Here is a 16,647-nt window from a genome sequence, read left to right on the forward strand (position 1 = left end):
CAGATTTTTGTTTATGTTGATGGTTGTTTGCCTCACAAAGATCATTGAGTGAAAGTCATTTTTATTTACCACTACATCACTGCTATAACCTGAGAACCTTCCATGCATGGTAGGGACAATGCATCCTAACTTCTTTCACTACATCTCTTTTTCAAGCGTATGAATTAATTTGAAAAGGATAACCACCTTTCAGCTTGATCTCGTGTTCAACGAATGCCCCTCTATGAAATAAACGGTCTATTGACTATAATCAGTTTAATACTGCTAATACTGCTTAGGCCTATTTATAGTCAGCCAATCGTCCGTAATGCAATATTACACATTTGGGAAGTCACTGTAAACAAAAAGGGTTTTATATAGGAGGATTCAGGAAATAGTCCAGGTCAGCAGTATTAAAAGAACATTTTAAGAACCACACTGGGTTCTTTATTATGATTTGCCAGTTTGTTTGTTGTTTTTATTTTAACAAAATCAGAGGGTTCTTTGAGTCTTGTGGCTGTATATTCTTTGAGGCTGTATATCAGTAGTTCTCAAAGTGTGGTCCAGGGCCCTCCAGGGGTCCCCGGGGGGGCTCCAGGGGGTCCCAAGCAAAACAAGAAGCAGTTTGATTTCATGATAATTTAATTTGCTAGAAACGATCCCATTTAGAGAATGTAGCCTATAAGAATCGCTATTCAAATCATAGTTTTCACTCACAAGTATAGACAGTTTTACAATTTAATAATACATTAACGACAACAAAAATCTTCCATATGGATCCCTGGGACAAAATCGTATCAAATGGGGGCACAAATGTGTGTCTATTTTGGGGGTCTGTGATGTGGAAACATTTGGGAACCCCTGTTGTATAAAGCATAACTATAGGCCTACTTGAATCCGGTCTTGGTCGTGAGACCACTTTTTTGACTTTAGACACTTTTTAGATACTATTTTGACTCTGACTTGTCTCTGACATTTTTCTCTACCTGGCTGGCACACATTTGTTTATTTTCTCCTAAGCACTATAAACAATTTAAGGGATCACACCTGTGCATAGTATTTAAATGTCTTCAAACCTTTATGCATTGACTGGTCAAAATCCCATGCACTGATTAGTTTAAGGGTGTTGGCTGTTGAAGGATATGGTGCAGAGGTCCTGTAGACAGAGATCTACATCTCTGTTGATCCTTACTCTAATCATTGTTATCTCTAAGCATTATTTATTACATTTGGAAAGACTGTTTTTTGCCTATTTTGGTCTTGAATATGACTTGATTTACTCTGGTCTTGGCGTTGACCCCCTTTGGATCTGGTTTTGACTTGGACTGGACTAATGTGGTTTTGACTACAACCCTGACCCAGGAAGAACCCCACTTTTTCTGTGCGCACATATAATTTCAAGTCATTGTAACCTATAAGAATCACTATTTTAGGCTTGTAGAGATTTAGGTTTAATATCAGCCTGTCAAAAAAAACAAAATCGTTTAAATAATTGTTTTAAAGAGGGCAGGTGACACCCCCTCTGTGGTGGTGTACAGGTGAATTGGGTGACCCTTAACCAATTCACCCTGGATTCCTCCCACTGCGCCTGCGTCCCACGGCGCGGTGAAAACAGTGTCGCTATTGTTTACCGCGGACCAGCAGGTTGTGTCAGAGTTTAGCAAGCATCAGCGGAAGGAAGACATCCCATATTCACCACCTACCTGTTGAATATTTACACCGAGGGGTTGAGTCACTGTCGAAGAGCAAAACAAAGTCAAACCTCTTTCCCTTTAGGTGAGGAAAGCCGTAGCGAGGTAAGCGGAAGGCAGGAAGGAAGGAAGGAAGGAAAGGAAAGGACGTTAGGCTCGGAACTCAACAGGTTAGCTACTTCAATGCTCCAGTAGCGCGGCACGGACTTTTTCTACGCTAAAACAAACGCAAAAAATGCCGTTAGGACCATGGAAAAAGAAAAACAAGTCGACCAAGGAGCATTTGGTGGAAAACGAGGAGGTGAGCGGCGGACACGCAGGTGGGAGCGCGGCTAAATCCGCCGTGAACGGAGCCGGACTCCCGCCTCCACCTGCCAACCTGCGGCCCAAACTGGTCTTCCACACGCAGCTCGCGCACGGAAGCCCCACCGGCAGGATTGAGGGATTTACTAACGTGAAGGAACTGTACGGGAAAATAGCAGAGGCGTTTAATATAAGCCCGCCGGAGGTAAGTTATGACCTGTTGTAAAAACAAAATGTCCATGTTAAGTAAATTTTCAGTCGTCTTGTACCCAGTTATAAAAGTTCAGTTTTCCCACAAAGCAAGTGAGGAATTCTGCCAACAGGGTGGGATAGTTTCAGTTGGTTCCAATGCAGATTCACTTGATGCAGGAATTTGCTAGAAACCAAGTGTAAGTATCTTGGAATAAGGCATATCACTCCAATAGTATCAAGAAAATGTCTTCTTCAACGAAAAGTGGAATTATCTCACCTCAAAATATAATTTCATGACTCAATACTAGCTTAAATTGCATGTTTAAGTCATTTTTTATGCATACTTGTAGTAAAAGTTGGGGTGAGAGTTTGTACAGGTTGCTTTTGGCGAGTGATTAGCCTTTAAAAGACAACTTTAATGATCTTGTATCCAAACCAGTGGGCGTTTAGGTAAAGGCACGCCCTAATACACACCTTAAGCATTTTAAAGCATAGCACCAGCAGGTCACATTCATTTATCTGAGAGGCCTGCATCATATAATGAGATACAGACAGTCATTGAGCAGTTACCTATTTAGTGTGTGCCTATTTTAGATAATACACCTTTACATGCCTATTCAGCATCAAACCAGGAAGCAGGGAATGAGCACTTTCAGCCTGTTGGAGGCTAAATTCCACTCGCATGCCTTCCACGTAGAGCAACTTCTGCATTTCTACATGAAGGTCCTGTAAACAAAAGCAGGTTCAGAGCCCTCCTCCAGGGCCGGAAAAGCTTTTCTTTTCAAAGGAAAATGTGAGTGGTATGTTTGCCTTTTGTCATGACCAGATAGGCCGGCAAGGCAGCCTGCTATCAGCCTGGGACAGTGAAGGAGCCTCCTCCCCACCTGACACCCTGAAGCTCAGAAATACACAGTGGTGGAAAGAGTACCAGAATGTCCTACTCAAGTAGAAGTACTGTTACTTTGCTGATATTTTACTAAATTAGAAGTAAAAATACTGGTGTAAAAATCTACTAAAGGTAAAAAGTACTCCGAGTAAAAGTTACTGAGTTACTTTTTAGATTTAAGAGAACATTGTTAGATGTGATCTTTCCCGTGCAATTCTAAAAGGATGAGAGGACAGCGCTCAAACTAGATCATTCTTTCAATTGAAAAAATTGGAAATTACAAAATAAAGTTTGAGTTCAAGTAGTTTATTGTCATATGCATTAAAAAAGCAGTGCATTCCAATACAGTGAAAAACTATACACACCATACGCAGAAGCACATATCAACAGAAACACATATGTATGATCTACACACATGTAAACTCCATGTATATACACATACACACATACATATCCATCTATCTATACTTATATGTATATATTCACACATACATGCACCAACACAAGCATACACTCATGTATATGCTCCATATATACACTTATATACACACCATATGTACACATTGGATGTACACCGACTTCAGCATCATAAGGAAAAGCAAACAAAGTAAAGCGTGATTACTTTTTTCTTCTTTGATGACAAGTTGTTCATTGTGAATGACGCCACAATTGGCCAATTTATGGTTGTCCAGTTGCTAATACTTTTGGAGAGCCACAAAATCTGTACTCTGCAATTTAAAATGTAGTGAAGTACAATACTTAAGTAAAAGTAAAATCACTGACTCAAAACAAAACTGACACAAAAAAGCTACTCAATTACAGTAATGTAATTAGTTACTTCCAGAAATACAATCACTTTATTCGCCAAGTACAATAAATGCAAAGGAATGTGTCTATGTGGCATTGGTGCAGAGACAGGTCGGCAAGTTGCATAGTAGCACAGTAAATATAGTGCGTACTGAAGTACTTGGTACAGGAACATTGTGGAGGGATGCTTCTCTAAAACTCTCAAACCAGTCACCACTCACACTGATGGTCAGATTATGGAGAAAATGTCCCTCATAAGGTTCAAACTGGGCAGCTTTTTTCTCTGAACGGGACACCACCCATTTTCCTCTGGGGATTTGTTCCATCATGTCTATCAATAACATTCATAATGACTTTTCTCTGTCTCTGTCTCAACTTGTTTTAGTACAGAAAATGCCTTACAGCGTGTTCTTTTGCTAAAGACGAGCACGAGACTCTTTGACGTTTTGGATTTTAGCTGATTAGCCTGACAGCAGGTTGCACTGGAAGTCCGGGGTTCAAACCCTCTGTGTTGGCAACCATCTGCCCTGCCGAAGTGTCTTTGAGCAAAACACTGAATCCCTACCAGCTCCAGGAGTCTGTCTGTCCCTGACCTCTGACCTCCTTGTGGAGGAGGACAAGAGAAAAGATGATTTGCTTACGAGGATCAGTACAGGATCACAGTGTTATTTTTGTTATTTGTTACATAAGGAGAAAAAGCCTCTGTGTTTGTCTGTTTATCCAAGACAGCACTGCAGGCTTTTTTTGCTGAAATAATGCCTCCAGACTAGCTCTAAAAATATAGCAATCTAAAATTCAACACATCAAGATGTCCTGTACCATGTTGGCATCTGTTGATGTAGATGCAAAAATGTGTGTGAGATTGTGGTAGGGAATTGAACTGTACACAAATGTGAGACAGATATGGTGACGCAGAGGCAGAAGGAAAGAGACACCGACAGAGAGAGTGTGATGTGATGGAGTTAGTTGTTGAACTCCACAGCCTCTGACAGAGGAAGTCCCTCGTGTCCGGCTCAGTGGGCACAGCCTCAAATCTAACCAGATAACCCCTCCCAGCCACAGACGGCCCAGGGGAGCAGCTCTGACCAGTGCCGCCTCCCTCCATAAACATCACCAAACCTCACTCTGGTCCCCGTCAGCCGGGGTCACATCCAGTCAGCACCAAGTAGGAGAGGAGATATGAGTGCTGTCGAACAAAATCCTCCTATCTCCCAATAAAACGGGGCTTTGCAGGGATTAAGAAAATAATGTGTAATTTCTAGCAAATGGAGGGTCCATGCCTAGAGATTTTATTCCATGCCGAACTGAAAAAAAGCAATCTGTGTTCAAAAAACAAATTGAAGACACATGTTTCGGCTTATGCTGCCATCAGTGTCCATTTAAATAATTTAAATTCCATTTAAATCTTGGCTCCCTCCCTCTCTTTTTGGTTTGATTGGTTTCAAAACACCAAAATAGGTTTTCTACATAAAACTGATGAACATATTTTCTGTCAAAACATAATACAGCCACACTTCTAGGTTGCAGAATGCGTACACTTCTATATAAAGTTACTTCTATGCCTGTGCGTTTCGGCTATGATGAAAATGTTGTGAATTCAGTAAAATGAATTGACATATTTTCCCATAGTGATATAACAGCTGTTCTCATGTTACTCGAGGATACAGTTGAGCAGAACTGTTGAAATTTCCACTCATCACTGAGACGGCTGAACCATGTAAACCCAAATCAATTAGAGTCTCAGAGGAACTTCGCCGTGCTGAAAACCAGAGTCGTACTTCGAGCTGAATCTGGCATCACACTTCCAATGAAACTGGAAGACGAGCTGTAATATGATCTCCAAGTCGCAGAGAGCCACACAAAAGCCATAACTGTGGTCGTTTGTAAACGAGTGGGTTTGTGACGCCGAGGTTACTTGAGTACATGCTGCTCTTAACATGAATTATGTAATGAACAATGTTGTCGTCTCCTCTGTATTCATTGTTTGCCTCAAATGCGGTTTTCCTTCAAAACAGATATTAGATTGCAGTTATAGCACATCCGGGTTCGCTTTGAGTATCTATTGTTGGGCTTTACCTGGACAGTAGCTCTTATTTTACACTAAACACTTATGCCACCAGAATCAGGGTTAGGGTCGTTTATTTACCAAGTACAATAATATACAGGAATTTGTCCTTGTGAACTTGGTGCAGAGACTTATTGGTATCTAACATAACAACACAGCATGTACTGACACAAACAGTAAAAGGAGACAAGGCCTACAGAACGTACAATACACATACATGTATTAGTCACTGTACATATTACTCTAAAAATATAAATGCAGCAGTTGGTCACTGTGCACTGAGGCATCATGGCGTACATGTCTGGTTGCAGGCTGGGATCTTTTTATATCTTCAACCTGCACAGGTCAAAGTCTGTTTATTGCAGCTGTAGAGTTTGAGGTGTGGCAGTGTGACTTTGCTTCTTGTCCACCTGTGAGCTTCTTGTCAGTGAGCGTGCTCTCTAATTACCAGCAACACAGCCATTTGCCTAGATTTTGAATATCTGGGCTGCCATCGTCTGACAGAACCGCGCGTATTGTTTTTTGTTTTGCAGGCGCCAGGTAGTTGTATTTTGTTCCGGCTTGTTCCAAGTTCACAGCCAAACATTTCTTAATTAATCCGGGGGATTAGGTGTAACAATCTCATTTGATGGAGCCAGAGTCTGCAGTTTGTATTAGTCCTGGCTGCTACACTCTCTTCCTAATGCCATGGACGTCTTGAAAACCGAGCAAGCATCAGTTTACAAGCTATTTAGGCTATTCTACCTATGGTATATGTCACAAACTGTATATGAAACACAGTGTACCTTGATTGGTGTCTATCCTCGTCTTTTTTAAGTGTGTAGATCTCAACTGATCCAAGTGTGGGATTCCTACCACTATAAAGAAATGAGGATGAAACAATGAGATTCTCATGGGAGCCATAATACATCCGTTTTGTACCAAGGTGAAAAAAGCACTCAAGCAGCAAGTGCAGTGTAGAAACATTTCGGTCAAAAAAACATCTTCAGGGCACGCTGATTCACAGACAGAAACATTCTTTGTTTTCAAACAAAGGATTAGGATTAGTGAAGGCACGTAGCTACTCCACATCTACAGATCTGTTTGCTTTTGTTTCACTGTCAGTGTGTCAGAACATACCAGGGATTACTGAAAATTATATTACAGGCCTCAAATAGATTACTACTCTAAAAAGAATGGGTGGGATTATTTGATTGTTACTGAAAAAGCAAAGCTGAGGTTCCCCAAGTTTGTTCTTTTGTATAAAAACTACTTCCTACTTATGTACAGTAAAAGGCTTTCATTGTTGTATAGGCTATTGTAAATTATTTCTTTTCACTGTAATCTGAATGATCTTTTTGCCCAGTGGAAACCAGTATTCCACTTGTCTGACAAATAGTCATTGTATTGGTGCATTATATAACAAGAAAGCAGTTCTGAAATTGTTCTGCAGCATGCTGTGAATGAACAAGTACTTCCTGGCAATTACAGCCTAATTACTCTTGTGACATTCAAATGATTTAGGAGGTAAATGCTGTTCTGTCGGTGCGTACGGCCTCTTATCATTTTGTAGCCTACGAAACAAGATAGTGAGGAAAAGCAATCGCCCCCATATCGCCACCCATGAGGAACAGGATTTGAGGAGTGTGTTGAGCAGCGGAGTCAGACCCCAGGTGTGTGTGCACCAGTGATTACAATGAATTGGGTTTGACAGCGTTTAACAGCAGTGCAGGGGAAAGCGTTGTCACGGCACCGCAGCCCGCAGGTCAACAACAACAACAGGTTTTCAGAGGCGATGAGCTCCCATTGGTCTCTCAGAGGATCGACGCGACGGAGGAGACAAAACAACCACTGATAAAGAAAGGAGATTAGGCCCTATAGCGCTCTTATATCTGTCATTACCTGTCTGCTGTGGGTGTGTGTGCATGTGTGTGTTGATGTACGAGAGGGGAATTTGGCCTCTGGTTGTTGAACAGCCCTTTCCCTCTCTTACTAGTCGTGAATAGACAGCCAGTAGGCTTTCAACATCTGCTTTACTCCTCAAACGCTCAAACGTTACAGCAAATTGAAATGAAATGCATTATTTTATCAAAACGCTCATGTAGTACGGCGATTTGTGGCTTTGATTCTCATGACTTTCCGATTTTCATGAGTGCATCCCGTTGTCATGCTTAACAATCCCACATCCGGAGTTAGGTAAATGATTACACTGGCTTATATGCTGATGAGTGTGATTCCCCTGTCGAGAAATGGACCCTCATGGTTAGAGGAGTTATTTAGAAAGTTATTCAATACATGTCCTCGAATGAATAGTTAAATTCACCACAACCTCCTCCACCCTTAATGTCGGGGAAATCACACACAGCTTACATCAGCATTTCATATTACTTTAAAAACATCACAGAAATTGTAGTAGATACAGACAAGGAATGCAGAAATATTATCCCATTTTTTCCTTGTACATGAGTTATTCCCCACTTTAAAAATAATATCCTCTTGATCTATTTAACCCTCCTCTCTACTATTAAAAGCCTGTTGAAAAGGCTGTAAATGGACAGTGGTTCAATTACCAAAGAAACAGGTTTGCCAAGCTTTTAGTCAACACTATCTCAATGCAGGCCATATTTCAATGTGGAGCCAGTTAAAGTCAATTCATCTAGGTTTACCTTTCATCAAGCACAGGCATGCCAAGTGCTTTTTCATTTAAGTGTGTGGCTATCAAGAATACATGCAGGTGGGTGTTGTAGATCAAAGGAGATTTAAGGAGCAGGCACAGAGTCTGTATTAGATATGGACTCAATTACATGCACTTAGTATATTATATTACAATATCTGCTTCATGATAAACCACTCCTTTTTTATTTTTTAAAGGGATGCATTCTCTCCCCCTTTTTTTTTTAGCAATTATTTTCTATCATTTTCACATTCTATTAGACAGTTCAAATTAAAGAGTCAGGAAAGATTGGGAGAAAGCGGGAGATGAACAGCGATAAAGATCCTGGGCTGGATTTGAACCCAGGACGTCACAGTTAGGTTACATCATTAGTGGCATCATTAGTGACTCACCACAACACCGAAACCACCCTCATTTTATTGAACTGCAATTCATAGTTGGAGCACTGGTTGTCTAAAGTCCAAAAATATCAGGTAGTGCAACTGATGAAGAAAACAAAACTGAAATAAGAAGGTTTATTTTTTCAATGCGATTCTTAATCAAATAGTTATATGCATTTTAGAGTGGTACAGTAAAAATACATTATTTTGGCTCTATAGGGTTGCAGTTGCACTGTTGGGTGGTGAGATAAGCATCAGTCTTGATAAAAATGAATGAATGCCATCTTAAAAGCTATAAAACATATATATCTATATCTATATAGATAGATATACACACAGATTACATTCTTGTGGTCTTCAAATTGCGTTTTGAATCAATTTTGGTCAGGATTTCCTTTCTCTTTCGAAAAACTTAATTGTCATTGACCCATAAATTGGTTCGGAGTGGTTTGCAGTCCCTCTCCTCACACCTGCCCTTTTCCACGTGGTTATCCAGGTTTTCAGTCAGTGTGGCTCCACCAGTGGGAGGTGTAGTGTCTGTCCCTGTGACTCAGGGCGGCGGAGCAGAGGCAGGCGCTTCGGTGTGACGCTGCTAACCGCATCTTTAGTTGGTGGGTAAACGCAGCGGCTGTCAGCGCAGCGTGAGGAGAGGAGCGCCGAGAGCTTCCTGTGTCGGAGAGGAGCAGCTTGATGCAATCGGCAGCCTTGGTAACGGCGAGTAGGCGTCTGCTGCTGTTCCTCCCACGTAGTCAATGCCCTGGCCTGGGAGGTAGAGGGGGGCGGGGGGGGCGGGGTGTTCGGCCTGCTATGGAAAAGGAGAGTGCCAAGCCGAGCGGCCTCTTCAGCTACAGTACCCCTCATCGCCTCCTCCTCCTCCTCCTCCTCCCCTCTTTCACTCCCCTCCCTGCCTTCCACCTCTACCAGCCTCCCCTCCATTCTAATCCCATTCTTTTATACTGTGGTAACCCAAGGCAACGCTTGTGTCCGTGTCAGCTGATGTGTGTGCACAGTGCCTGTTGGTACACAAAAGGGGCCCAACAAGGCAGGGTTTGCCGCCCAGAGCTTCACTGGTGCACAAAGGTCATCCTCCTGATGAACCGGTACGAATCAATCCCCCCTTTTTTTTGACCGCGCAAACCCGGAAGTCGGTCTGTAAATCCTGGCTTTGCATTTTTCAAAGCCCCTGGGAGCTGATCCCACAAGTTGGGTACAAAACTGCATAAGAGCACGTCTATGAGTGGGTGTCCCATGATTAGAGAAGAATAGCGATTAAAGTAGAACCTATTAATAGCCCAGTGTGCTCTGTCTGGGTGAGGTAGAGCGGAATAAATGATTCACCACCACCAGGCTCCTCCTCCTGGCTTTCGCTGGCCAACCCCAGTTTAAAGTGCTGTTAAATCAGGCAACTGGTGTATCGTGTTCCTGGTGATCGCATTTCCCCCCCCCCACTGTCCTGCCAAGACTTTGCAGCCACAAGGTGTGAAGCCAGATTTCAGCATTTCTGGCACAGTAGGAAAGGTCACTTTGCCTGTTTGTTTCATCGCAGGCCGGTCCTGCCTCGGGACTCACAACACAGCTGCCTCAGACGGATTCACTGTGATGACACCATGGGGCGAAAGAGGGCATAACTCGGCCCAAATAAAGACAGCGCTCCCTGATGATTCCTGTATTTAGCGTGCTGACGCAGTGCTCTGTCATCTGCGCTCGGATGAAACATTTTTATTTTTGAATCCAGCTCAGTTTTCAAGCTTTGTCTGAAAATAGTCGGGGATTCTTTTTGATTGTGAAATCAAAGATACAGACTAGGCTCTAGGCTTTTCCACCACACTAGGGCCTCCTCCTATTCAGGTTCTAAAATACAAATGAATAATAATTAGCATTGTGGAGGTGTATGAATGATACCTAATTTTCTTCAGTGCCTATTAATTTAATTTAGGTTTCTAAATAGTAATAGTTGGTTTTGAACTGGTTCTTAATAATTCAATATTATCGTGTATCATCTTTCAGTGGAACCATGTCCTGATGATATGATGATATTGTGATACATAATTCTTGTTTAAAATGATGTTAACAAGCTACTTTTATTTAAAAACAAAATGAGGTATGAAACATTTTAAGATTTCAGACTTTGGTTTGACTACATTACCATGCAGTTCAATGCGATGAATATTAATTTGATTATTTAACAGTATTTTGCATATGTAAGCCATATTGTGATATATAATATCAATATTGAAAAGAATCCGCCCAGCCCTAGTTCTTCCACCTGCGTCATCAGATGTGTGCAGAGTTTTTTTGTGTGTGTATGTCTTTGTATATGTATGTATGTGTCTTTGTATGTGTATGTATGTGTGTAATCTAAGTACATTTCTGTCCACAGATCCTGTTCTGCACACTGAACACACACAAGATTGACATGGAGAAGCTGCTGGGGGGCCAGATCGGCCTGGAGGATTTTATCTTCGCCCACATTAAAGGGCTCAAGAAGGAGGTGGAAGTGTTCAAATCTGAGGACGCTCTGGGCCTCACCATCACCGACAACGGAGCGGGCTACGCTTTCATAAAGGTGAGGGGGAAGGGCAAGTCTGACACTGATACAGTAAAGTAAGTAAATAAATAAGTAGGCACAAAGTGAGCCTCAGAGAACAAGGGAATAACTAAAATGAAACAAAGAGAGTGAGGTAGGTTTATTCTTGTCACATGTACCAATACTTGAATAAATAGTTTCACATGTTTTGTTTCATTTTGGTTATTCCCACATTGATGCATATCAGACAGTATTGGAATTGTTAAAATGGACCATGCCTCCGTTATGAGACAACCGTGTACAATGATTAAAAAGAAAAACACTGGTGGGATAATCATTAATTCCTGTCAACTTTTGGTTAAAAGACAAACTGCTTAATTTCAATAATTTATTGCTATAGCAACCAAAGTTGACAGGAAGCTGTCTAAGGAAAAATGACAAGACATGTAGGTAATGTGTACATATGTCTCCCATATAATACCAATTATAATGTATAGTGTAGTAAAATATTCAAATCATGATAACAATGGATTTCAAATTCTGCACATGACAGCCGTTGATGAATAGTGAAAGTTATGCACAAATGACACATAAAGCATTTATCCATTGACTTATTGGGGCAGCTGCCATATCATGAGCAGTTTTCAAAACTTACTTTCACAATGGAGTTTATTATTCAACGTGATATTTTGCTTCTGTTACTGGAGACTGGTCTAATGAGCTTTTGATCTCAGTCTCACCTGCTCGACCAGAACAAATTGCTCACATGTGCCATCCTGTGATGCTGCAGCAGCACTGCATCCTGATAACCTGACACTGTTTACGCTACACTGAAGTCTTGGGCCAGTGCAGGGACTCTTTGTGAACCTCTGAGGAGACGGTGTGTCTTTGAAGGCAGCGTCAGATGACTCAACTGGCAACTAAGGAGTGATTAACCTTTTGAGTGTGGAAATTGAAACTACTTTGAGTCGTCACACATGGATTTAAACTTCTTAAGCAATTTTTAAACTCCTTATGAACACAAATAATCCAGCTTAGTGCAGCATATGTATTACAACTGGGCTGTTTTGATCCATCCCATGTTTGAAATGGTCAACCAGATTGAATTTAGGGGCAAAACAAATGTCAGAGGGCTTTTACAGGTGCGCCTGAAGCTTAAACTGCAAAATTGGTAAACTGACCTGGAGACAAAGTGAAGCTCACCGGTTCAGTATTGGGAATTTTTGTCCTGCTGTGGTAAAATGGGCCAAGAATGTATAATTCATATTCAAAAGATTCCAAACTCATACAGATGCTCCTAAATGTAGATTAGCATCGCAAATGTGTATTTCTTTTTTTTTTTTAAAGCTTTTGAAGTCTCATACAGATGTGTGTTTTTTACTCTCCATGGAACCAATTTTTAATAACTATTTTTGTATTCTGCTAAGACAAGAGGTTTCATATCAATGGGCTCCACTATGAACATAAGAGAACTTGATGAACGAGCAAAATCTGCAGACTGCTTTGGTGCCAAGGAGCTCTCATATCCACTCACACACATATATGCGTGCACACACACACACATATATATATATACACACACAGATTTTGGTCTCTTATCTTAAATTATTGATGCGTTTGTTCTCTCTTGTTTTGATCTGTGTTGCTCTGTAAAGCACTTTCTGACAAACCTGTTTTCATAAAAGTGCTTTATAAATGACTTAACTTGATTTGTATTTTTAATGATTTTTGCCAATCCATTCTTCTGTTCCCCCTCTTTCTTTTTTTTCCTTCTTCCCGCATGGCAGCGTATCAAAGAGGGCAGCGTTGTGGACGGGGTGAAGGTGATCTGCGTTGGCGACCACATAGAGTGCATCAACGGACGCTACATCGTGGGGACGCGACACTACGAGGTCGCCCGCATGCTGAAAGAGCTGCCCAGAGACAAGTCCTTCACCCTCAAACTGGTCGAGCCTATGAAGGCCTTTGGTGAGTAAGACGCAGGATATGGACAAATGTACTGAATCAGGGTCAGAATCACTTTAAGTACAGCAGATTTACAAGAATTTGTCTAGGTGGCGTTGGTGCAGACATTAATCTCAGCATGGGGGATGATGGAATAAATACTGTACCGCAACACTCAACAAATGTCAGTGCATCATCAGCATTTATGTAAGCACACTTTGGAGACGACTCATGATCAGTGGTGACAGACATTTTGTAATGCTAACAGTCATCGTCACAGATCTTTTTTCCCATGTTACCTTGTCTGTGAAATGCAGAAGTAGCAGAGAAAACAAAATTTCTGCTGTTGTGATCAAATTGTACCTCAAAGTAACAGAATCTTTTTCTGTTATTTAGTCTGTATGTGTGTAGACACATTATTGTGAACAGAACAACGACAACAACAAGAACAGTACATGATAGAAACGTCATACTTACACCACAGGTAGATGATCTGGTTAGATTTTGGACCATACTTTTGCATATTAATAAGGAAAAACTGATTTTCTTGAAGCTACTATAACTCCTTAATGCTTTAAGATACAGAGATCGTATTAACACCGCCCATTTATGAATCTACCGTTCATGTAATAAAAATCACGAACTTTTTACTGCTAAAAGGCCAGTCTTCATACTTTTGATCATGCGAGTCACCTACTATCACTCAGCATTGTCTCCAAAAACTCTGTGTACTTCTGTAATATTTGTCTCTCTTCTGATCAACAGAAATGCTGGAGCCCAGGTCGAAGGGCGCCAAACCTGCCAACGACAACAAGATCGGCACGGGGAGAGGGACGCTGAGGCTGCGCTCCAAGGGCCCGGCCACTGTGGAGGAGGTGGTGAGTTTCTCTCTGTGGTCCAGCTGAAATCTGGCACTAGCACTGAATAGGAATTGTTTCTGTCCTCCTGATATAACCTTGAAAGTTACATATACACCCAGTGTGGTAGGGCTAAGCAAAAAATAAAAACCTCTGTTTGTCTTCTCTAGCCAACAGAATTTGAGGAGAAAGCGGTGAAGAAAGTGGACGACCTCCTCGAGAGCTACATGGGCATCAGAGACACTGAACTTGGTGGGTATAGATGTTCATCAGTTGCAATCACCCCCGGCAATGTTGATTAAGTTATGTACAATTTGCTGATGATAATGCTGTATTGAAATGCTTTGAGAGATTAGAAGATGATTTGCCTGTGTGTTTCACAGTACTTTTAGTGTTAGTAATTACATTCTTTTCATTATTTTTGCGCAATGAACTAGAAGTTCAATTACTCAGCATTTTCAAAAATAAGTGATTATATCCTCTAAAATGTTATTTTAGTGATAAAAGGTATTAAAGTTGCTAATATCTTCCATACTATTCAATAGTGAGTATATTTTCAAGAGTAGGTGTTTTCATTTTTTAATTGATAGCTATTTCATTTTGAGTAGATGATTAGATTAGATGAGTAAATGTCCAAACTCAGTCTTTTTAGGTGCTTAGGTAAGTGGTAGGCAACCTGCAACCTATCAAAAGGATCAGAGGTTATTTATCAGAATCAGAGGAATATCTAATTTTGAAATGAAACCCTTCAGTTGTTCCAGCAGTAAACTAACCAACCCTCTCCTCTCTAGCTGCTACTATGGTTGAGGTCGGCCGTGACAAGAAGAACCCGGATGAATTCGCCATGGCGCTCGACGAGGCCCTCGGAGACTTCGCCTTTCCGGATGAGTTTGTTTTCGACGTCTGGGGGGCCATCGGAGATGCCAAGCAGGGACGAGTTTAAGTTTGCAGCGCCACCCACCCCCCTCCCCCCCCCACACACACACACACTCCCTTCCTCCACAACTCTTGGCACATAATATCCTCAAAAGCCAACTGGACAAATTTCAACCAGCACAAAGGGGGGTGGATGAAGTGTTCTTACTATCACTTTGTTCTTAGGTGTAGCGTTGCACTTGGATGGAGTGTATTGATGCTTCGACTACGGTAAAAGAGGGTCTACATAAGGAATTTACAATGTCAGCGTTTCCATGTTATCTTCAGAAGATATTCATGAAATGTGGAATGCAGATCCCACACTGGAATTGTCTCTTGCATGCTGAAGAGTTGGAGATTAATTCCAGATGTCGTTTAAACCTTGTGTGCCCCCCCCTTCACAGACGGGATGGCTCTAATGGTATTTTAGGAGCACGTGATGTCGTCCTGTCAGAACAAACCTAGTCAACAATGGTCTTTTACACTGGTTACAGATGGTACGTACACACCTCTTAAAACATGTCTTAAATTGTAAATGATTCACTCAGTTTCAATCACACTTCTTTACAGCTGTGGTAATTTTGAGTATACACATCACATGTACCACACAGCTTTTTATAGGCTTTTTTATATTATGTGAAAATGCTGCTGATTTTGAAAAGGCAGCATTATGTAATTAGTGTAATTATAGTGATTATAGCAATATTTCTATCTGTCAAGCAGAACTTGTATTCCCCTCCCCACTCTTTTTAATTTTCTAAAATGACCTCCTCTGAGCTTTGGTCGTGGACGTACTGACGTCACTTTTATTCTTTTATTTGACATGTGATTTTATTGCATTTTTCCTCTGTGCCCTTACACATCTCGGTTTAAGCCTTGCATCCTTGCATCTAGCTGGATTATATAGCAGAGACGGAGCAAGACGGAGAACGGAGGGTTTTGTCTTCTCACGCCTTTAGTTGATGACACAAATTCAACCAACATTCCCTTTGTGGCTTTTTTTGTACAGGCTGTTAGTGTGTCATGAACTGAGGCATACTAGATGCATGCTTATTCTTTCTGTAATTTATTTTATCATGACAAATCATACACTGGAAGATACTTCTACGGTCCTGAGACCCGGCTCATCATGAAACCTAGTTCTTTCCTAATTCAGCCATCTTGAAGTCTGTCTGGAATGGGATCATTTGCAATCCAATGGCTTAAATGCACTCACCTACTGTAACTGCACTATTTAAATCACTGTCAAACTGAATTAAATAGTGACTCTATTAGTAGTGTCATCTACTGATGTTAACTGTCTGAGAATTGCTTGCTCAGTTCAAGACAGTTGCACTTTGTTTGACAAACCATAAGGGATCACTATTTTTTGTTAGAGAATAAAATTTGATATACTACTATTACTGCTGTGTAATGAATGCAACTGGTTCACAATAAAAGTACAGAAA

General features: G+C 41.2%; 1 protein-coding gene across 1 annotated transcript; it reads left to right on the forward strand.

The window, feature by feature from the left end:
* Window positions 1–1,655: 1,655 nt before the first annotated feature.
* On the forward strand, window positions 1,656–16,641 carry gipc2 (GIPC PDZ domain containing family, member 2). Its single transcript, XM_071520920.1, has 6 exons — window positions 1,656–2,178; window positions 11,337–11,522; window positions 13,271–13,451; window positions 14,193–14,305; window positions 14,455–14,536; window positions 15,076–16,641. The coding sequence occupies exons 1-6, from the start codon at window positions 1,906–1,908 to the stop codon at window positions 15,225–15,227; spliced, it is 987 nt and encodes a 328-aa protein (XP_071377021.1). The 5' UTR covers window positions 1,656–1,905; the 3' UTR covers window positions 15,228–16,641.
* The last annotated feature ends 6 nt before the right edge of the window (window positions 16,642–16,647 follow it).

This window comes from Centroberyx affinis, unplaced genomic scaffold (assembly GCF_046629955.1).
Source record: "Centroberyx affinis isolate AG114_WGS23_722 - 3 ecotype Tasmania unplaced genomic scaffold, CSIRO-AGI_Caff_v1 ptg000835l_1, whole genome shotgun sequence".
Taxonomy (NCBI): domain Eukaryota; kingdom Metazoa; phylum Chordata; class Actinopteri; order Beryciformes; family Berycidae; genus Centroberyx; species Centroberyx affinis.

What these genes read in the sequence shown, in the direction of transcription:
- gipc2 (XM_071520920.1), top strand. Translation starts at nt 1,906, where the DNA reads ATGCCGTTAGGACCATGGAAAAAGAAAAACAAGTCGACCAAGGAGCAT. An exon ending in TTAATATAAGCCCGCCGGAG is followed by an intron (nt 2,179 to 11,336) that starts GTAAGTTATGAC and finishes TTCTGTCCACAG; the next exon opens with ATCCTGTTCTGCACACTGAA. An exon ending in CATCAGAGACACTGAACTTG is followed by an intron (nt 14,537 to 15,075) that starts GTGGGTATAGAT and finishes TCTCCTCTCTAG; the next exon opens with CTGCTACTATGGTTGAGGTC.